At 51.4% G+C, this 21,613-nt stretch overlaps 1 protein-coding gene across 1 annotated transcript in view; it reads right to left on the bottom strand.

Moving 5' to 3' along the window:
• Positions 1-5,821: 5,821 nt before the first annotated feature.
• Trpc7 (transient receptor potential cation channel subfamily C member 7) overlaps positions 5,822-21,613 on the bottom strand; it is a 127,677-nt gene continuing 111,885 nt past the window's right edge. The window contains exons 8-12 of the mRNA XM_028863316.2: positions 21,281-21,476; positions 15,376-15,597; positions 14,459-14,539; positions 8,140-8,215; positions 5,822-6,013 (exon numbers count right to left, since the gene is read on the bottom strand). Coding sequence (XP_028719149.1) covers positions 5,844-6,013; positions 8,140-8,215; positions 14,459-14,539; positions 15,376-15,597; positions 21,281-21,476 — 745 coding nt within the window. The 3' untranslated portion in view covers positions 5,822-5,843. The remainder of the gene's footprint in view (positions 6,014-8,139; positions 8,216-14,458; positions 14,540-15,375; positions 15,598-21,280; positions 21,477-21,613) is intronic.

Raw genomic sequence — 21,613 nt, 5'->3', positions numbered from 1 at the left:
CTGTGCTCATCAGGAGGACTGTGCCTTTGGTTGACTGTGCTCATCAGGAGGACTGTGCCTTTGGTTGACTGTGCTCATCAGGAGGACTGTGCCTTTGGTCGACTGTGCTCATCAGGAGGACTGTGCCTTTGGTCGGCTGTGCTCATCAGGAGGACTGTGCCTTTGGTCGACTGTGCTCATCAGGAGGACTGTGCCTTTGGTCAGCTGTGCTCATCAGGAGGACTGTGCCTTTGGTCGGCTGTGCTCATCAGGAGGACTGTGCCTTTGGTCAGCTGTGCTCATCAGGAGGACTGTGCCTTTGGTCGGCTGTGCTCATCAGGAGGACTGTGCCTTTGGTTGATTGTGCTCATCAGGAGGACTGTGCCTTTGGTTGACTGTGCTCATCAGGAGGACTGTGCCTTTGGTTGACTGTGCTCATCAGGAGGACTGTGCCTTTGGTCGGCTGTGCTCATCAGGAGGACTGTGCCTTTGGTCGACTGTGCTCATCAGGAGGACTGTGCCTTTGGTCAGCTGTGCTCATCAGGAGGACTGTGCCTTTGGTCGGCTGTGCTCATCAGGAGGACTGTGCCTTTGGTCGTCTGTGCTCATCAGGAGGACTGTGCCTTTGGTTGACTGTGCTCATCAGGAGGACTGTGCCTTTGGTCGGCTGTGCTCATCAGGAGGACTGTGCCTTTGGTCGGCTGTCCTCATCAGGAGGACTGTGCCTTTGGTCGGCTGTGCTCATCAGGAGGTCTGTGCCTTTGGTCGGCTGTGCTCATCAGGAGGACTGTACCTTTGGCCGGCTGTGCTCATCAGGAGGACTGTGCCTTTGGTCGGCTGTGCTCATCAGGAGGACTGTGCCTTTGGTCGGCTGTGCTGGCATCAGGTACTGGCTTCTGTTGGCTGCAGTGAGAGCTGTTCACTGCCTGCATAAGGTCAGTATCCCATGCTCAACGTCTGCTTTCTTGGTTTCTGCACCTGCCACATCTTACCTGAATCCTGCATGAATGTGACATGGCTAGACATGTTTCCCCCATTCCCTGCCTGCCCTGGGAAGGTGGGAGCCATTGACACAAGCTGGTGGCCCTGCAGGCAGCTTCTGTGTGTCAATTACCCAAAGACCACACGGGCCTTTTGTCTGTCAACGTGGTTGATGCGCCGGTGGGCTGTGTTTGCCTCACCTCTTTCTGACTCAGACACATGGAGGATCTGAGATCCATGAGTTTAAGTTTACTTTGATAAGAGAACACCAAGAGCTGGAGGAGGGCCCTCCCCATCCTCCTCTTCCTCATTCCCTACAAGTCATGACAGAGGCTAGGTGCCCACAGGAAAGGCTGAGCTGTTCCTAGCTACTTTCAGTGGGCAGAGCTGGTCCAGTCAAGGCCCTGATCTCTAGGATTCCAGGACATCCCTCTTCCAGCTGGGCCTCCCTGCTTGCTGCCTTGGCCTCCCTGTGCTCCTCTGTGGCCTCCAAGTCTCTCCCAGGCTGATGGAAAGCACTCTTGTGTGAGGGAGAGCTGGGAGAGAGTCCATTGCCATGCCCCCCCAAACTTGTGTTCTTCTCCAAAGGTCTCTTTTCTGTACAGACTCAAGCCTTTGGGAACCCCAGCCCCTTACCTTTGGCTCCCTCACTTCTGGTATCATTTCCTTTCTGAGAGCCAGTGGGTGGCGCTCTTCCCATGGTGCTGTCCAGCCCCCGTGGCTCTTTCCTGGGGTCAGCGAGGGTGGGTTAGCCTCAGGATCTTGCTGAGCCTGGGAGCCAGCTGGAAGAGGTTTCATTGAGTCCCAGGACAGAGAGAGTTGACGTATCTCTCTGCCTCTCCTGTGCTTCCTTCTTTCCAGTACTTTCTCCCTGCAAGATGGAGGTGTGCCTGGCTGCACAGGTGGGTCAGAACTCCCTGGCAGTCTCCGGGTGCCACCCCCCTCTGCTGCAGTTCACCAGTGCCCTTGGAGGAGTGACAGTCCATGACTACCTGTTTGCAGGGTGTCACAGCCCTCCCAGCCTGCCACCTCCGTGTGAGCGAGCGACTTCCCTGGAGTCAGACCTGTCAGGGCCTGGAGGGAGGGAAGGAGGTAATCTTCCCCAGGCAGAGGAGTGCTGCCTGCTCAAGCGTGTGTGGTGAGGACTGAGAAGGTTCCTGTCAGCAGCAGCCCCACCGCTAATTGGGGGCTTTTGTCTGGGAATGTCAGTGGGACTTGAGTCCTATTAGAAGCCATTGAAAGTGACAGATGACTGAAGACCTCCTCTGCTTACCCCAGAGGCTTGATCTGCAGCCTCCCCCTGGCCAGGGAGTGGTACTGTGCTGGGAAAGGCACATCCTCCGGGCTACAGGGAGTGGGCCACATAGCTCAGCCACAGCTGGACAGAAACACAGCTGGGGATGACCTGCATTTTCTGCAAATGCACGGAGCTTTTCAGGGTCTGATGGTGCTATCTGCAGGAGCTTCAGAAATCCGGGGCCTGGGAGGCCCCCGGCAGGGCTCCACTGGGTGCCACTCTTTGGCTCCAGTCCAGTATGTAGCGGAGACTAGCCTGGGTCCCTCCTGGATCTTCCCTCTGGGTGGCAGTGACAGACACCTAATGTACACATTAAAGAGTCGTGAGACAGCATGATGACGAGTGGGCCGAGATGCAGGGGACAGATGTGCAGGTCCCGCCCTCGGCCCTTGTGCTCCCTTCCAGTTCTCTCCTCACTGTTCTGCTTGGTGTTCTCATGAACTGCTCCCCCGCTGGCACTGGCTAATTTAGTGAGGGTCACAGGCCTAGGAGGGGTCATAGGCATGGGGTCATGGGGGATCACAGACATGGGAGGGTCACAGGTGTGGGGTGGGGGGCACAGACCAGGGGCACATGAGGAGCTTACCACTAAGCTCCAGGCTGGCGAGCTCTGCTAGGCTTCATTCAGTCCCAGGATCTCCACTTGAAACCAAGCCTCGCCCTCCCCTCTCGCCCATCTGGCAGCCACAAGGCTACTCCTGGATGTCCCTGAAAGCCTAATAGATGGTACCAGTCTGATTCCAGCTCTAATTCTACGGTGCGGCTTGTTTTCCTCTATCTCCCTGAGGAGCGGATCTGAAGCTTAGGTTTTTTAGGAAAAGGCTGTCACACAGTTTGAAAACAGGGCTGCAAGTGCCCCCGGCTGAAGGCAGCTAGGGAAATGGAATGCTACATCTTAGAAATGTTTATCAGCATTCGGAGGGAGATAAGTGGGGGATCAGAAAGGAAATCTTGCGGAAACATTGGTAATTTGTCCTCTCTGGTCAGATTATTTGCTCTTCCTACCAAGCGTGTATGCCTTTATCCAGAGTCCAGGCTGGAACAGGACTGCTGGGTCCTAGCCAGAGACTGAGTAAAGACTTGCTGCATGCATTCATTCATCTTGTGCAGGCTCGGGAGCCTGAAGGATGATGACAAAGGGGAAGGAATTCTCCCTGGAAACCAGCACACAACTAAAAGGCACCCATAGACTTGATAGTTCTATTTTTTCTTACTATTTATTTTAATGTGTATGGGTATTTTGCCTGCATGTGTTGGGATACCATGTGCATGCAGTACCCACGGAAGCCAGAAGAGGGCGTCACATTCCCTAGATTGGAGTTTACAGAAGGTTGTGAGCTGCCATGTGGGTGCTGGGAATCGAACCCAGGTGCTCTGGAAGAGCAGCCAGTGCTCTTAACCACTGAGACATCTCTTCAGCCCCAGAAATTCTTTGAAATATACCTACAATCCCACTACTGACTCCAGGTTAAAGACAGGAATTTATATTTGCAAAGTGCCCTGGGTTGAAGTACAGGTGGGAAGACCCAGATATGGAATATTCATTGCAACATCTTCTCTAGCTGCCTATCTCAGCATCCAGGGTCCAACAAATGCTGACTTCCCCTGCCCTTCCGAATGGGGCAAGTGCGGCAGAACAGTCTGTGCTAGCAGTAAATGGAGGTGTGCCATTCTCACTTCCCTTGGTGCTGGAACCAACCTCACTTCTATTTATCACTCCATCCTACCTGCTGCTTTCTTACATCAGAGTTAAGCCAACAGCTTTTGCAACTGAATACCTTGAAATGCAAGTCTGTTCTTTCTGCGTATATGTGTGCACGCTCACTCTTGGACTTTTGGGGAGTACATGCAAATCTATCACGAGTTGAAAATATTGTAAGATAAAATGCATTTATTACACCTACTCTACCAAACAGCAGTATGGACTAACCTGTGCTCAGTTGGCCAAAGCCACCTATTGGAATACCTCACAGGGTACCTGTATCCAAAAATACTAGCCACTAAGTCCCATGTAGAGGGTTGCCTGTCAGTACACAGGATCACATGACTGTCTAGCAACAACTGCCACCTAGCAAGCATCTCAAGATGCTACCATACCGTGTGTCAATAGCCCAGAAAAACCCAAATGGAGAGTGTGGCTCCTACTGAATGCAGAGCTTTGGTGAGATTGCAAAGCTGAAACATCATCCATCACACAGGTTCCCATCTATACATATGTGCACACGCACAATGTGTGGGTGTGTGTGAGCATATATACCTGTCCTCTTTCTCCTCCACAGTCTCTTCCAGGTATTTGAATTTGGAATCCTGACCCTCCTTCTGGGTTGCTGTGAAGATTTGGGAAACTGACGTACGGGTACTGAAATAATCCTGAAGTTGGTAATCCTGAAGCCGGCGCACAGTAAGTGCTCAGTCCCACTGGTCTGCATCACCAGCTGTGTTTCCTTGGGACCCGCAGACTCTCCTTCAATCCCAGGGCATTTTCTTCAACCTGCGGTGAGGCACATTGTTTGGGCTGGGCGCCACCTGGTGGCTGCTCTCCCTACTCCCACTTAGGTCCCTCGGATGTGATGATGTGAGGCCCCTTTCCTGGACCCCCTGCCCTCCTTTCTACACCCAACAGGGAAGGAATGCCCAGGCAGGGAGCAAACTTGCCACGCCCCTCACCACTTCCTTCCTGACCTTGGGGAGACTGGGGTCTGGTCTGGATATGGGAAGTGGGGCTTGGCAGTGAGGTAGAAGCCAGGATCTTCTTGAGGGGCGTGGCTGTGGACTCGGGGGCTTGGTCCTGTCTTCCCGGGCATCCCCAACCCCGAGGGTGCCCAAAGCCAGACCCACCGGTCACAGATGGCCCAGCAGCACATCCACAGAGATCCCCGGGCTCTTATGAGGTAATTTTATTTCTTCTCATTTTAGGTAAAAATAGTAAATACAAGATAATTTTAATAAAGGTAAAAATACATTATTTGGATTTTGTTGTTTTCTAAACAATGACAACTTTTCTCTACAGTACAATTTTTGATTTAGTGTTTTTAAACTTTTTTTTATATAAACAAATAGAACTATTTAGCTATTAGGCTATCTGGGTTCTCATCTGGCACTTAAGAGTAGGTCACAGGCCACCTCCCGGTTCTGGGTTCTCATCTGGCACTTAAGAGTAGATCACAGGCCACCTCCCGGTTCTGGTTCTGTGTGTGTGGCAGGGAGGAATGAGAAGGGACTCACAGGATGGGGAGGGTTGACTTCCCAGGACACAGCTGGAGTCCTGAGTGGGGTGGAAGGACACACATGTGCATCGAAGATGGCCTTTTCCTGCCTTGGCCACTGAGGCTGGCTGGGAGGTCTTGTGTGTCGGATGGCACTTCCCCACTCCTTGGGGCAGCTCTTCTTTCCCAACAGCCTAGTTTCACCCTCCTGGGTCCAGGCAGGTCCTGGGCTAAGATGTCAGCCACATGCCCAGAACAGACCCAGTGGATCCCCTTGTATCCCAGGGGAGTGGAGTGGAACCCCTCCCCAACAGGGCTGCGACTGGGACATCCAGCCTGACTTTGGAATGCTGGTAGACGTCACAGGTGCCCATCAGGCACTAAATGTCTTTGCCCTTGTTCACCCGCAGGTGGTCTTTGTTTAAGTTCTTCCCAAATTTCTCACTGAGCTGTTGGATCAGGTCTGCCAGCTCCCCCGTAGCTTGCGACTTCTCTTCGAGCAGCTCATAGCGAAGACTCGAGATGTCTTGCTTGATTTCTTTGAGTTCACCTGCAAGGACAGAAGAGGGTTTTCTGAGGATGAGCATGTAGCAGGAAGGAGGTATTCTGCTCTAGGTGCAGGTCCAGCCCCCTGGGGTGGATGAGGCGGGGGAAAGTGTTGGGATCATGAAGGTCCTTGTGCCCACAGATTTCCAGGGAAAAAAGTGCCACCCACCTGGCTTCCCACTATACACTTACAGCCCTGCCTCCCATTCCTGGAAAGCCTCTCCTTTCACAGCTTGGAGAGGTGGAGTTCAGGGCTGCACATTTACTGGCAACTGTGTTACACACTGCTGCTCCAGTGTTGGTCTCAGAGTCGTAACAGGTACTTGTCAAGAGTGAGCAAGGTGCTCATTAGCTGGAACATTCATTTTCATGATGCTCTGTGGTTATGTGCACCCAGGAGCAGGGCTGTACACAATGGATGCAGCCCCAGGGCTGGCCAGCTGCATGGAGCAGCTTCAGTTTGTTCTCAGAAGCTGCCTGACCTACCCAGTTCCAGCCTCCCTGATGCCTGCAGCTGCCTCCTCCCCTAATAGGGGACCACTAAGCAGTCACTTTCATTTTCTGTTTCCATAGTGGCCCACATGGTTAGAAGCCCAAGGGGTCTGGCCTGTGGGGGTCTCTTTATTAAGCTCAAAGGGGAGTTGACGGTTCTTTCCTCATATTTTAGACACCAGACAATTCTGGCAGGAGTCCACCACTTGTGGGTATATTATTCCTATCTCTTACACAGGTATGCTTAAATATATGAAGTGCAGAGATCTTACACACACAATTATACCCCCCATTTTTATTAGGGGGCTTCACTAAGCCCCAGGCTCATGGTATCATTTCGGTTAAAATGACTTAGGGGGACCCACCCACAAATTGTATATCAGTTACCTTCATGTCCACCACAGTCACACACCTGTGAGGCTGGATGACATGGCACCTGGTGATCTCATAACTGGGGCCCGAAGGAGAGGTAAGTAAGTGGGCTGCCACTCAGCCTCTCGCTCTGTCTGCTTAGCAGATAGATCGGGCATTGCTGCTTTTCAGGCTGTATGCTGGGTACTACAAGATGAGGCAGAGTGTCACTCAGCAGCTGGGCTCTTTTGGTAGCCCTTGTGGCCCCAGTGAGGGGAGGCAGAGTATCTCCAGTCATGGACAAGGGCCTTTCTGGGTAGCAAATATTTATCCAAGGTGTTGCATAATTAATGACCTGGTATAAGGCATCTGCTTCTTACCTAAGAATACTTGCTGAAAACAGACTGAAAATAACTCAAACGAGAGTGATGTAGATGGGAACTCCAGTGTGCATGGGAATTACCTGATGCTATTATCTAAAAATGGAGAGCGCAGGCCTTGCCACAGATGCAGGGATGCATCAGGCTGGGATCAGCACCTTAATCAGCGGGTACTGAAGATGGAGATCCTCAGAGAAACACTGCTGTTGTTGAGAGTCTCAGAATTCAGAACAAGGCAGGAGGGGCAGCTGGGGCTGAGCTAGTGGCAGGTTTTGGAAATTCAGACTGACCCTTTTGTATATTGCCTGCACAGGAAGGTTTAAATGGTGGGCTTCTAGGCTATCCCAAATTCAAAGGGCTTGAAGCCAACCAAGGATGCCATCACTGTGGGAGGCAGACTGATGTCCCACACGCCCATGACATCCACATTGTCATCACGGGTGGTTGGCCTGAGGGTGAGTCATGTCTCACAGCAAACAGGAACTAAGGTGACATGTGGAGTCCTGTGCTCACGTGCTGACTTTAGGGGAGTACCTGCGTGGTCCAGGAGCCAGCCTAATCACAGGCATCCTTAAGAGAGGGGGAGAAGGTGGGAAGGAGACTGGTCAGGGTGGAGGTGACAGCGGCCAGGCAGGAGAGGAGGTGGTGAGGAAGGGTAGAAACTGGGAGGAGAGTCAAGGGCAGAGAGCCAGGGCAGCCTCAGGGTGGACCAGTTGCTGAAGCAGCGAAGAAATAAAGACCTTGGTCTCCCACCTCATGCGGATGCAGCTGCTCACACTGAAGAGCAAGGAGTTCTCTAAAAAGGGCACAGAACTCCAACAGCACTACAGTCTTGGTCCCGAGAGAACCATAGTTGACCCCTGACCTGCAAAATTTAGAATGAAATCGCCCTCGGGCCCTCACGTACCTTCATTGACTTCATCATTTTCTCTGTCCACCTGGGCCTTCAGCACGTATCTCTTTATGAGGCGCTTCATGATTTTCTGAAATGAAGAGCACAGCAGGGCTCAGAGGCGGTGTGGCCAACAAGGTCTCCTTCCCTCATGCACCCCAGGAGTCAGCACTGGACACTAGCAGGCTAGTGCCTCTCTCCCCCTTAGGAGGTGAAAACAGAACACTTCCCACTGACAGGAAGCCAAGCCAAGGAGAGAGGGACCCTTGGATACATGGCTCCACTTGAGGCCCTAGGCCCCCTTTTGCCCTGGCCAGACAGGGAATGCTGGGAAATCTTAGCAGGTCAGCTCAGGTAACTGCAGCTCTTGGAGATGACAGTGAGTGGTGTGTTGATCATGAGAGCAGCCAGGGCCGGGCTGGAGGAACTCGTCTGCACCTTGAAGAGTTGCTGCCAGTGTCCATCAGCCACACTCTCAGCTGGGCCTCTGGGCCTTGATGGAGAAACCACTTCCCCAGATGCCCGCAGGTCTGACCTTTGCCCCCAGTTGTGGGGGAGCAGGGACTTTGGCCTAGCCTCCCTATAGCAGGAGCTGAGCATTTCTTCGTGAACAAAGCCTGAGCCGCACTGAAGGGACACCAAGAATAGCACCAAGTGTCAGGAAGCCTGGAGGAGCTGAACTTTGGATTTTGCTAGCTGGTTGTTCCAAGGTTCCCGTGAAATCACAGAGCTTAAAAATATTCTGAGAGCTGAGATTTCTGACTCTTGCGAGATGAGCGGCGTGGAAGAGGGGCCAGAGTTCCTGTGGCTGGTGCTGCCCTGGCCAGCAGCCCATTCCCCTGGTCACACCCAGAAGCAAGAGGACATGCAGCATCTTCTAGAGTTCCGACTTCTGCAGTGGACCTGGCTTCAGTCCTAATTCTGACCACAGAGACGTGGGAGTGAGCCGTATACAAAGTGCTGGAGACTTCAATGAATTTCCTGTCAGCCGATGGTTCTCTTCATGCCCTCAGTAGGGACAGCCTTGCCAAGGAGATGTCTCCAGACTTCAGTCCCAAGATTTTACATGTGCTGAGCCAAGTGTCTTTCGCCCATGGCCTGGGTGAGCCAAGGCCAGTGAGCCCTACTTGCCTGAGCCTGCAGGTTCCCCTCCCCATGGCTCCATGGTTTGGGCGCTGAGAACAGCTCATTAGCAAGCTGCCCCCTGTCCATCCTCATGTGGTACATGTTAACTTAGCAGTGTCTGAAGTGTAGCCCAGATTTTTCTCTGGGACATTCTTCTAGTCCAGGAAGCATGTTACCTATATCACAGGAGTGTGTACCCACCCCTTGGTACCTTCAAAGGAAAAGCAAGCTAAACAAACACAAAAATAAAAACTGTCCTTAATTGGTTCTCACAGAATGGCAGTTATCTATGTACCTGTTATTCTAAGAAATTAAGAGCATCGTCTACTGCACATTTTTAGGCTGACCAAGTGAAAGGGAGCTAGTTAAAGTTAGCTGCCTTTCAAGGCAGACCTCAATAATGGTCCCTGCTGGATGCACTCCTGACATGCCAATGCTCAGGAGTCCGAGACAGGAAGATAGTGAGTTCCTGGGCCAGTTCCAGGTCTGGGCTACACGGTGAGACCCTGTCTTAGGGGACCAAGCGAATGGCTTCTCCACTTCTGGTCTCATGAGTGAGGGAGTCTTGCTGTTCACAATGGAAGATGACCAGGCAGAGCCTGGAAGTGAAGGGAGGGGAGTGGCACCTTTTTGTGGGTGCAGCAGCCATCGCAGTCCTGCCTAGTTAGTAGCTAGTGTCCACTGTGCTCTGGATTGAGCCACACAACTAAACAGTCTCTAAAAATATCCTAAGGGCTATGCTTATGACCACTCCAAAACATGCGTGCCAAGCTCCACTTTGAATTGGGGAGATAAAGCTCACATGCATCTTCTAGGAGGAGGAGGAGGAGGAGGAGGTGTAGGCTCAGGGTGTGAGGGACCACAGATGTGTGAGGCCACACAGATGGGGAGAAGGGCAATGCAAAATGGTTTCCAAAATGGAAACCAAAGCTGCATTAGAAGGTCAGTTTCCTGATGGCTTGGGGAGAGAGAAGCCATTGTTCATTAACTGGACCCCATTAGGTGGCGGCCTCAGTACCTCTTTCCCGCAGAAGGCAGCCTTATGTCAGCAGATGGTAAACTCACGGTGGCTCTGCAGAGGAAAAGGGTCACTGGCCCCAGATACTTTGGGCTTGAATACACACGGCCCACTCTTGGTTACTAAAGTGCTTAATCTGAGTGGGGTTTCTGCGGTCTTGGGGTTCAAAGGGTCGAAATCAAAGATTTGCTTTGAGGCCCTCAATATACATCAGGGTTATGGCGCCTTCATGTGCAAACAGACTGGTATTAGGGTGACAGACACGGGGCCTTTGACCTTGCTCCTCACCCGTGGTAAAGAGCGCCCTCTCGGGGAGTAATGGGGCCTCTGACTGTCCGCATAGGGCTGAGCTTCTCTGGTCTGCACATGGTAGACAACATGGAGGCTGCCATGACCAGATGCTGGGGTGGCCCCTGGAAGCATGGACTGGTGGGAAGGTTTCTCCTTGACATGCAGGCTGGAGAGTTCCAGGGAAGATGTTACCAAAAGCTTCCTCTGCTTCATTATGTGTGTGGGGTGTGTATGGGTGGGGGTGGTGTGTGGGGGTGGGGTGTGTGTGGGTGTGGGTGTGTAGGGTGCTGCTTTGTGTTGAATTGTAGACAGCTCCTTGTTTTCTTCATGAAGCTCCCCAGGTCCTGGCCCCACCCCCAAGCCTTCAGCCAGCTGCAGAGGTGAGTGTATTTAGTGATGTCACTCAGCAGAGACGATTCTCAAGTGGATGCAAGTGAGCTGTACAATGAGTGCGAATGGGTTGTCTCAGAGACGTGCAACCCGGCACGAGGTCCACACTTCTGCAGCACAGACTCCCGCCTCAGTGGCCTTTGGGTACTGGTGGGAGGGGACACGATCCTTGTTCCCTGGGGACCAGTGTGCTTTGTGTTGCCAAGGTGGCCATGAGCACAGTCAAGGAGGAGAACACAGGCTCTATCCTGGAAAAAGGCAAGTGAGGTAGCCAGACGGAAGAGATGTTGCTCTCCAGGAGCAGCAAGGCAGGAGCCTTGGAAGGTGGAGCTCATCAGGAGCCATACACGAAGGTCATGTTTGTGAGGCCCCGTACGAAGAAGGCAGCACCGGCAGCTTGTCTGGTACAGCTCTGGTTTGTTCTCGGCACAGGCCAGCTAGAAGATGGCAGGGCAGACGCCCCTCCTGGGGAAGCTGCGTGTGGTGTCACATGCCTGTGATCCCAGCACTGGGAAGTGGAGGCAGGAGGGGCAGGGGTTCAAGGCTAGCCTCAGTTACATTTCATGTTCAAAGCAAGCCTGGGCTACATGAGGCTCTGTCTCAAAGCAAAAAACAAAAAACGAAACAACCAAACCACTGCTCTCAAATAACAACAAAATTAACCCCCTCCCTCCCAAACAACGCACTGTCAGGAGACTATGTCATGCAGACTCAGATCTGGACAATGGACTGTGCCTGGATTCTATGTATGTCTAGGATGCGGCTTGTTGCTCCCCACAGAGTGTGTATTTGGGGTCTGTACCCCTAACTAACAGACTCTTGGAACAGGCCACAAGACAGCTCTGAGAGGAGGCAAGCTTAGCCCATCCCATCCCTATCATGATTCTATTTCATTGTTTGGTCTCTTGGGCATGGGAGCCCAGCGTGGAAAAGGCCAAACTAAAGCAAGCAGCTCGTGCTGAGGGGACTAGTAAGTCCAGGTGGCTGCTCCAGTCTGTAGGAAGCACCTTTCCCCACCACACAAAGCAGAAACGTTGAAAAGCTTAAAAGAGAATGCTACCCACCAGGGGCCTCCTAAGGAAGAGACAGGGAGACAGGCTCAGGAACTCTGTGATCGAGCAAAAGCGTGCCGCTGTCCTCTGTGATGCTACAGGATTTCTGGCAATGACCAGAGTGTACAAGGCTGACAGAATATGCTCCCAGTGAGCTGGCTGCTTGGGGAGGGCTTGGAGAGCAGGGGAGGGAAGACAGATTGAAGGCTGCAGGTTCTCTGCATATCAAACTGCCATGAGACAGTATGCAGCCTGGGAGGCTGCCAGTGGACCCCCAAGCAGGAAAACAGCCTCAGGTCACCCTCAGATCCATCCTTTGGCTTTGCCTGTTGCTGCTGGCAACGGGACACTGATCAAGGCCCCTTGTCCTCACCTTGGTCTTGGAGGTTTAGACAGATCCCACACTAGAGGCACAGAGGGAACTCTGGGAATGCAGCAGGATGACAGGTGGTGTGTTGTGATGAGAGAGGAGTGCCCTGAGAATCAGGCGGGTCACAACCTGCTGGGAAGCCTCAGCCAAGCAATCAGTTCTGTTATCTGTAAAATTTGCTGGAATCTGAGGGAAAGGACGCCACTAATGTCCAGTCTATTCCAGATGACCTTTTGGGTCATCTCAAGGTTAATTTAGATCCTGAATAGATGGCTACAGCTCAGAAAGATGCCTAGACACACTGCCCAGCTGGCCCCGAGTGACCAGGTGCAAAGAGCAGTGTTCTCAGTCTGGCTGCTCTCTCAGGCCCCCTGTTCCTGGTGCCTTTGTGCTTTTCTGTGATGAGGACTTAAATAAGCAGCCTGGGGCTTTTCTCCAAGCTGACAAAATACAAGTGAAGAAAGCTTCCCAAGGTCATCCCTAGCCTGAGGCTGCAAACAGGCCAATCTCTGTCATCACAGCAGGGGTTCTTGGGAGTGCTAAGGCAAGATGGATGGAGGTTATGGTGCTGGTAGCTATGGTACTGGTAGCAGCCAGGGACAGCTGTGAGGTTGACTGTGATTCATCTGGGTGCAGGACATTCACAGGCAATCATTCTTCCTTTATCTCGGTAGCTGGTTCTGTCCAAGACCAGGAGTTTCTATTAGGAGTTGCTATCTTTTCTGTGACACAGAAAATCTGTGCTCTTGGAGAAGCTGAGAAACGGGAACCCCTCTCTGGCAGAGGATTTAGCCTGTAAAACAGCTCAAAACAGATCAAACTGGGCAGCCCCGATTCTGTGCACGATTAATTTCAAGATTTGCCCATTGCCAATTTTGAGCTCATGTCATCTGATAAGACTTAAGTGCTTTCAAGGATGAGCTATTTCTTAATTGTACAATTAAATTCTCTCCAGTGCACAGCTGGCTTCTGTAACCCGGGCGAGGAGATTCAACTAGAGACCTATGTCTGGAAGATGCCAGGTCTGCAGCGGTTCCCTGTGGGAAGGTGATACCCAGGGACACGTTACCTTCTCATCTCTGCCCAAAGTGATACCCAGGATAACATCACATTACAGCCAGAAGAAATTATGGACAAGGATGAATCTGCTCATTGTGGGGAGTGGGAGGAAAGAACGCCCTGCAGGTTCTAACAGCTAACCTGTAGTTACCATTCATCACTGCTAGGAGCTGGTTCAAACCGGAACAGAGAGTTAGCCCCAGTTTCCAGGAGGGATTTGAGGATTGCAAGCATAGAGGGCTCCCCTGATTTTCTGTAGCAACTATCTCTGCAGATTGGCAGTCTAAGGTGACAGTCCTAAGATCCACCTAGCCACCGAGGACACCCTGGGAGTCATGGAGATGCTATTTCTTCCCTTACCCCTACCTAGCATCAGACCCTCCCTGCTGTGCATGGTGTTTGCACACTGTCTGCTCACACACCCCAACTGAAACGGCCATCCCTTCAGTCTGAATCACAGGCACATCATGTGTCCTCCTTACTGGTGTCTGCCTGGTCACTGAGGCTGAGAACAATGTAATCACCTCTGTCCCCTGCAAAGTTACCTTCCTCTCTTGGACCTTAGAGGACACCAGATACTCTTCCCATCCTGAGTGGCAGGACTCTGCCTTCCTTCTGACCTTCTGATCTTCTGCTTTCCCCTGCAGCTCGAGAATTGCTGGATGCTCCACCTTTACCAGGAAGGCCCATGGTTGTCTCCTTTTCCTGGCTGAGGTCTCGGCCAACACTCCTCTCCATGAAGATGCCCCCAGCCCCTAGCCTGGCCTTCTGGGTTTTCTCCAGTTTTAATCTTATCCTTTATTTCTTGGGATTTCTGTCAGTTTGGTGCCATATGCTATCCACGTGTTTTTTCTTTGTCTCTCCCCCAAGTAGCCTGGAGGTGCCACCGAGGTAGGAACCCTGTCTGCATCCTCATAGGCTGCCATACAGAAGGCACTCTGAAAGAAGGGGCTGTGTTCTGTGTCCTCACAGCCACGTAACTGTGAGTGTGGCATCTACTTGTGCCCACACTCAGGTAAGGGTGCTTACCTGGTATCTGGTGGGCTTGCTGAAAGTGTTGTTTGCTGTCAGGTTCTCAGAATTCCTCATGCCAGCCTGGTAGCGAGCCTTCTAGAACAAAGAAAGGAAAATACATACATGCATGGCAGGGCTGGGAGTAAGCTATATACAGAGTGTGGGGAACCTTCTGGAAATGGATTTGGAAATGGCTTAGCTTCCTAGACCATTGCTCCGGGGAACTGAGTTTCTGTAGGGTTGTCATAGTAACAGACTGTTGTTGGCCCATTTGATCTAGGAAGCCCCGAGTTTTGTGTCTTTCTTCTAGAACTCCTCAGAGATTCTGCTATGCCAACGTACACTGGGACCCCAGAAGTGGGAGAGAATGAGCGGGGGACTCTGTTCTCAGATCATCCTCAGCTGCTTTCTGTAAAAAACTCTTCTACCTCCACATGCTCTAGGGCAGTGTTTCTCAACCTGTGGGTCGGGACCCCTGGGGAGGGGGGTCAAACAACCCTTTCACAGGGGTCACCTAAAACCATCTGCATATCAGATATTTACATTATGATTCATAACAATAGCAAAATTACAGTTATGAAGTAGCAACTAATAATTTTATGGTTGGGGTCACCACACCATGAGGAACTGTATTCAAGGGTCGCAGCATCAGGAGGGTTGAGAACCACTGCTCTGGGGAATTAATTCCCTGTGCTGGGGTCATCTCTTTCCAGGCAGCTTGCTGAACGGAAAGCATCTCTAAGGGACTCTGGGACGTTCTGCTGGGCGGTGCTTTGCCGAGGTGCCCGGTAGATCCGGCAAGGCAATGGCTCCTCGCAGCTCCTAGCTCGCTGGCTTGCTTTGTACCAGGGGGCTGTTGGAAGCCAGGAGTCAAACAGCCCCACCCACACCCCCTCTGCCCTTTCTCACCCCATAAGCCAGGTGCTACCTACCCTGAATCTGGAGTTCAGCATGCCCATTTCAAGGTCGTTTTCACAGCTTTTGGCCTTAGATTTGCAGAGCTTTATGAGGCACATCTTGATTCTCATTATGAGATAATAAAAGGACTTAGGACTTGGCACTAGGTTAAAAGGAGCAGGTAGAGTTCTCCCTTCATCAAAGTAAGAAAGCCAGAGCTTCGCTCGGGCAAATTTCCACTCCACATCTGCATCTTCCTGTGGAACAAAGGAATCAGTCACACACCAGAGGCCACACTTAACATCTGAGCAGAGTGTGGCAGGGACCAGGTCCACAGTGTTTGAGCAGATCGCCGGACAGGACTGGTGTGCTGTGGGTGTGTAGCCCTGTTTGTGATGGCACGGGACAGGGGTATCTCCGAGGCTGTGTGCAAGCATCACTTCCAAAGCTCTCTTCCTGCCTCGGCATCACGGCGGGAGAGCCCCAGCCAGGGCTGTGCGCTCCCCTCCCCCCCACTCCACTGGTGTCCTCACCAGTGTTTCCCACCGCAGCTCATGAGCACTGTCTTGACTGCAGCCTCATCCTTCTGTCTGCCAGCTTCACAGCTCTGGCCACTGCGCTGTCAAGTTAATCATCTCGTAAAGGGGAGCCACCCAGAAATGTACTAAGAGCCTGAGGCGATGGGGTTTAGAATCATATACATCTGGTGTAAAAGTCTCTCATTGACTATGTGGCTTGAGCTTGTGAATCCACAGTGTGGGTTCCACGGGCTCCGACATGTTGTGCTGAGGCAGGCATCAAGTGTATGCTTGTTTGCACAGGCAGGGGCTACACACCAAGGCTCTGTGCGCCTGTCAAGGATGCGCCTTTGCGAGCCTGCTCAGATGGACCACTAGCGTACGAGCCCATAACCAGCAGGCTGTCCTTTGCTTTCTATTGCTAAAGCTCCACACTTGACCTGTGTACACTGGGACACAACACATGGATCTTGTACACTACAAGCTTTGTGAGGTTGGGGTCACTCTTGGTATAGCAGGGATACTGGTAAGAATATGGCTTCTGGAGCGGGCATGGGTTCAAATCCTGGCCATGGTCCTTACTAGTTGTGAAACTATGCTATCTGACTTAGCCATTCTGGATCTCAGTTGTCTCATTTAGAAAATGGGAATACATAATAATTACCTGCTTCATAGGTAGCAAAAGAACTAAAGGAACTATGCATAAAAGACATTTAACCATGCCAGGACTGACTAGGAATATCGTTTATTCCTTTTATTTATCCATAGCTGGGCACGGGCCTTGCTGTCAGCTTTCAGCCACACAGCAAACATATTTTACCCCATATTTTTAAAAGAGGAAGCATGTCTTTTGGAATATATAGTCTGGCCAATGGCATGTCGGGATAAATCACCCATCAGCCCACCTTGGACTTGATCAAGAGATGTGCCAGAGCTGAGAGGGGATCTGTGTTGGGGCTGGCCTAACCTGGGGTTCAAAGTCTGTTCACGGCTGATATTCAAACTGGATAGTTCTCAACCAGTGTGAGGGGGTGAGGTGGAGTGAAGAACGGGTCTGAGTCAGTCGTGGAGGGGTGCTGAGAAGCATGAACCACGGGTGGCAGAGAGCCACGAGAGTCCAGGGGAAAGAGGATTTTCTCATTTTTAAGAGGAAATTGTTTGATCAGGGGACTTATTTGAATGCTGACACGAAACATCAGGTGGAGAGCAGGAGGTGAGGGTGCAGGGAGGGAGGGAGACAATGTGGTGGAGAGCAGGAGGTGAGGGTGCAGGGAGGGAGACAATGTGGAGAGCAGGAGGTGAGGGTGCAGGCAGGGAGACACTGTGGTAGAGAGCAGGAGGTGAGGGTGCAGGGAGGGAGACAATGTGGAGAGCAGGAGGTGAGGGTGCAGGCAGGGAGACACTGTGGTAGAGAGCAGGAGGTGAGGGTGCAGGGAGGGAGGGAGACAATGTGGTGGAGAGCAGGAGGTGAGGGTGCAGGGAGGGAGACACTGTGGTGGAGAGCAGGAGGTGAGGGTGCAGGCAGGGAGGGAGACACTGTGGTGGAGAGCAGGAGGTGAGGGTGCAGGCAGGGAGATAATGTGGTGGAGAGCAGGAGGTGAGGGTGCAGGGAGGGAGACACTGTGGAGAGCAGGAGGTGAGGGTGCAGGGAGGGAGACACTGTGGTGGAGAGCAGGAGGTGAGGGTGCAGGGAGGGAGGGAGACACTGTGGTGGAGAGCAGGAGGTGAGGGTGCAGGCAGGGAAACAATGTCCAGTGGCTCCTGAGAGAGCGAGGACTGTCCCCGCGGAGGAAGCGGAGAGGCGAGCAGCAGGGGCAGGCGAGCCTGTGGATTCTGACAAGAGGTGCTACAGCTCTAGTGAATGAGTGTCCTTGTAGAAGGTGTACGGATATTCACTCCCCGCGGCCAAATGTGCTCCTGAGTACCCTGCCTTATCCAACAGTTCATGGCTCACTGAGACAGGTAGGCACAGCAGTCTGACCTGGCCAAGCAGTTGTTCAGGGCCAGAGGGGAGGGGAGGCGCCTCAGTGTTCTGCCCACCTCAGATACCATCCTGCTGACACCATGAGCTGCGAGCTTGCCTAGCTTGCACCAAGTCAGTGGGCATCACTCAGCAGCATTCTCGTGCCACAGCTGGGGGACCAAAGCACGGTATGCTTGCTAGGATATGGCAGACTCCTCTGCATGGGAAACAAAAAGACCCACGGAGTTTCTTCAATCTCCATTCGCCTTTTCTTACACTCAGGAAAACTGAGGCCCATGAGGATGGAAGAACTAGTTGGCAATAGCTCATTTGCATAGGTAACCAAACATGTAAAAAAACGCTTCTTAAAAAGATGTTACTGGTTAACTGGTCCATCCCTACAGTGAGTGCTGCATTTCCCAGGGAGTAGGGGTGGGTGGTGAGGGGATGGGCAGCTGATGCTTCAGGACCAGCCCTTCTTCCTCTAGCCTCTTGCTTTTCCCTTGCCCAGTTTGGGCTCCTGCAGTGCCAAGCACAGCACTCTGTCTGCCCCCCTCTGTCCTGAAACATGCTGATCCAATAGTCTGGAATGATCTTGCTGGGAGAGTATGTTATCGGCTGAACAGTGTCCTCTTAAAACCCACTCACTGCAGCCCTAACCCCACCACTCAGGGATGGGACTGCATTTGCAGACAGAACCTTTAAAAAGGTGCTTGAGGTTAAATGAGGTTCCTGATCAAGCAGGATTGGTAGAGAAGCCACGTAAGGACACAGCTGGAAGGCTGCTGTCTGTACGCCAAGAAGGGCGGCCTCACAGGGAGCCATCTGCTGGACATTTAGATCTTCTAGCCTCTAGAACTGGGAGGCAATAAATGCCTGACATTTAAGCCACACAGTTTGATTTTACTTTTTTTTTTCTTAAATAAAAGCCATATTAAATTAGCTTCTCTAATTTCTATATGAGAAATGTGGAAATAATCATTTTCTATCATTTAAACCCAGGGTTTACCAGCAAATGTGACAGGCCCTGGCTGAGCCTCCTTCCAGCTCCCTGCCCCACAGGAAGACTGTGCCCCCCCCATCCTTTGCATCCTATTCTACCCTTTTCCCATTCATGTTTGCAACTGTATCATCATATGAACAGGAGATTTGCCTGTTTACATTTGGAGAAATACAACTTGCATTTTTTCATTTAATAATATCTGACAAATTTCCTCCTAACTTACAAAGCACAGGAAGGTATAAATTGAAGGGACCCTGTCCATCGCCTTTCTCCCAATTCTACCTGTTAACAGGCTGGCATCCCAGTGGGGCTTTAATTTTTTTACCTCCTAAAAAAAAGTGTGTGTGTGTGTGTGTAATGTGCACATGTGAGTGCAGGTACCAACAGATGTCAGAAGATGGCGTAAGATCGCCTGGGTGCTGGGAAACTGACCCGGGTCCTCTGCAATAGTGCCCACCTGTAATCACCAAGCTGTCTCTGCAGCCCAGCCATACCTCTCCTATGGTCTCCTTGTGAAGGTTTTTCTTCCCCAAACGCAAGTACAATCACAAAGGGGGATGACCGTATACTCCCTTTGTCTCCTCTTCCACAGGAGAGTGCACTATTAATATTGTTCTCCAGCTTGCCTCTGCTGTCCTCAGAAGTAAGGCTTGGGGTCTTCACTACCATCATTTGGGTAAACTCTTCAACTTTTCTGCTAGTCTGCTTTGAGACATAGTCTTGGCCCAGACTCAGCTTGATCTTCCTGTTTAGCTTCTGAGTGCTAAGTGTTGGGATTACAGGCATGTGCACCGATCTTTTAAGAAATGTATTGCATTTATTTATTATTTTGTGTGCATATGTGTTTGGTGTGCACATGCCATGGTGCATGTGTGGAAATCAGAGAACAACTCGTGGAAGTCAGTTCTCTCTTTCTACCATGTGGTGCTGGGGCTGAACTCAGGTCAAGGCTTGGCATCAAGCTCCTTTACCCACTGAGCCTTCTTGCTGCCCATCCCCACCATGTGTTCTTTTTTTTCCTCAAAGTTGTACACTATCCCTTTGTTCAGATTCATCATAATCAATTTACCTTGATTCCTACTATTGCTCATTTGTGTTGCTTGTAATTTCTTGATGTTCTAAATAAGACTCAACCAATTGCTCATGGTCTGCGCATTTCAGATCCTAACAAAGAATCTGGTGATACTTTGTTTTCTTGCAGTGCTGGGAATTGAACCACAGCTTTGCCAGGCAATGCTACCGCTGAGCTGTACCCCAACTTCTTTACTTAAAAGTGCCCCCCTCCTTCCTCCTCTCCACCACCTCTCTTTGCACCATCACTGGGGAGCATATCCAAGGCCTTGCCCATGCTGGGTACATGTTCTGTTTCTGGCAAAGTAGCTTCCAGTCAGTCTCTCTCCCTTTGCTTTGCATCTTCTAGGCCTGGATGCATTGGCCCCAGAGCACGGTGATTTGATGACTGTCTTACCTGGTGTTTTAACACTGAAACATTATTTATTACTCTGTGTGTGTGTGTGTGTGTGTGTGTGTGTGTGTGTGTGTGTGTGTGTGTGTGTTTGTGTGTGTGTTATGGTGCACATGTGGAGGTCAAAGGAGACTTTGTGGAGTTGGTTTTTTCTTTCCACTTTTATGTCGGTTCTGCGAACTGAACTTAGGTTGTCAGGACTACATAGTAAGTATCTTTTCCTGCCGAGCCATCTCACCAGCCCTGACCTGTTTTGTTTGTTTGTTGTTTTTGCATGTGTATATGTATAGGGGGATATGCATGCATGGATATACGAGTGTGCGTGCTTATGTGTTTACATGTAGAGGCCATAATTTATGTTGGGAATCTGTCTGCATCACTCTCCACCTTATTTGGGAGATAAGGTCTCTCACTGAATCTGGAGCTCACTGACTAGCTAGGCTGGCTGGCCTGGGAGCTCCCAAGCTGCTGCTGTTTTGCTTCCCAGATCTGGGATTACAGGCGTATGCCACCAAGCCTCCTAGCTTCTTACATAGGTTCTGGGGAATCCAGATTCAGGCTCTTACACTCACTAAGCAAGCACTTTACCCGCCCACGGATCCATCTCCCCAGCCCCATTCTTTGCTTTCCTTGGGGGTGGGGACTTATTTACCTTGTGACTGTCTGACTGGTGCCCAGCACAGGCTCAGCACACAGTAGGCTCCTAATAAGAAACACGGGACAGGCAGAAGGGAAACAGGCACATAGCCACTCTCATGTGCCATGGGCAGGCTGTCTGAATGATGCACAGTCCTGGTTCCTTCTGCTCTCACTGGGCCCTTCCATGTGGTGGTGGCATCAGGGCCATGGCAGACTGACTGGCAGGAGAAGTACGGTCCAGGAAGAAGGTCTGTTACTGTTTTAGCTTCATATGTGAGACGACAGGCGTGTCTGCTTTTTGCTGAGGTGCTATGATTAGCCAAGGAGGGAGAGCACTGAGCTGCTGGCTTACCTCAATTTCCTGATAGGAGTTGTTGATCATGGCTATCAGCATGTTGAGTAGCACGACCACCATGGTGACATTATAAACGCCGTACAGCACGTAGCCAATATTCTCGATGAATTTGTGGTCGTATTTCAGCACCACCGAGATCACCTCAGACAAGCCAAATATGGACCAAAACAACGTTTTAAAGCTTTCTTCAACTCTACGAGGAAACAGACAGTCCTTTCATGAAGTCTGAACTAGTTTACACTTTCAAAATGAAGGCTGCCCCTCCATTACCAGGCCTTAATGGTCCCCCGGAGGGGGCTGTGGTGAGCTGCTGATGCCTATATTGTGAAA

This window comes from Peromyscus leucopus, chromosome 5, assembly GCF_004664715.2.
Source record: "Peromyscus leucopus breed LL Stock chromosome 5, UCI_PerLeu_2.1, whole genome shotgun sequence".
NCBI classification, from domain to species: Eukaryota; Metazoa; Chordata; class Mammalia; order Rodentia; family Cricetidae; genus Peromyscus; species Peromyscus leucopus.
This window is presented reverse-complemented; position numbering and strand designations above follow the sequence as displayed.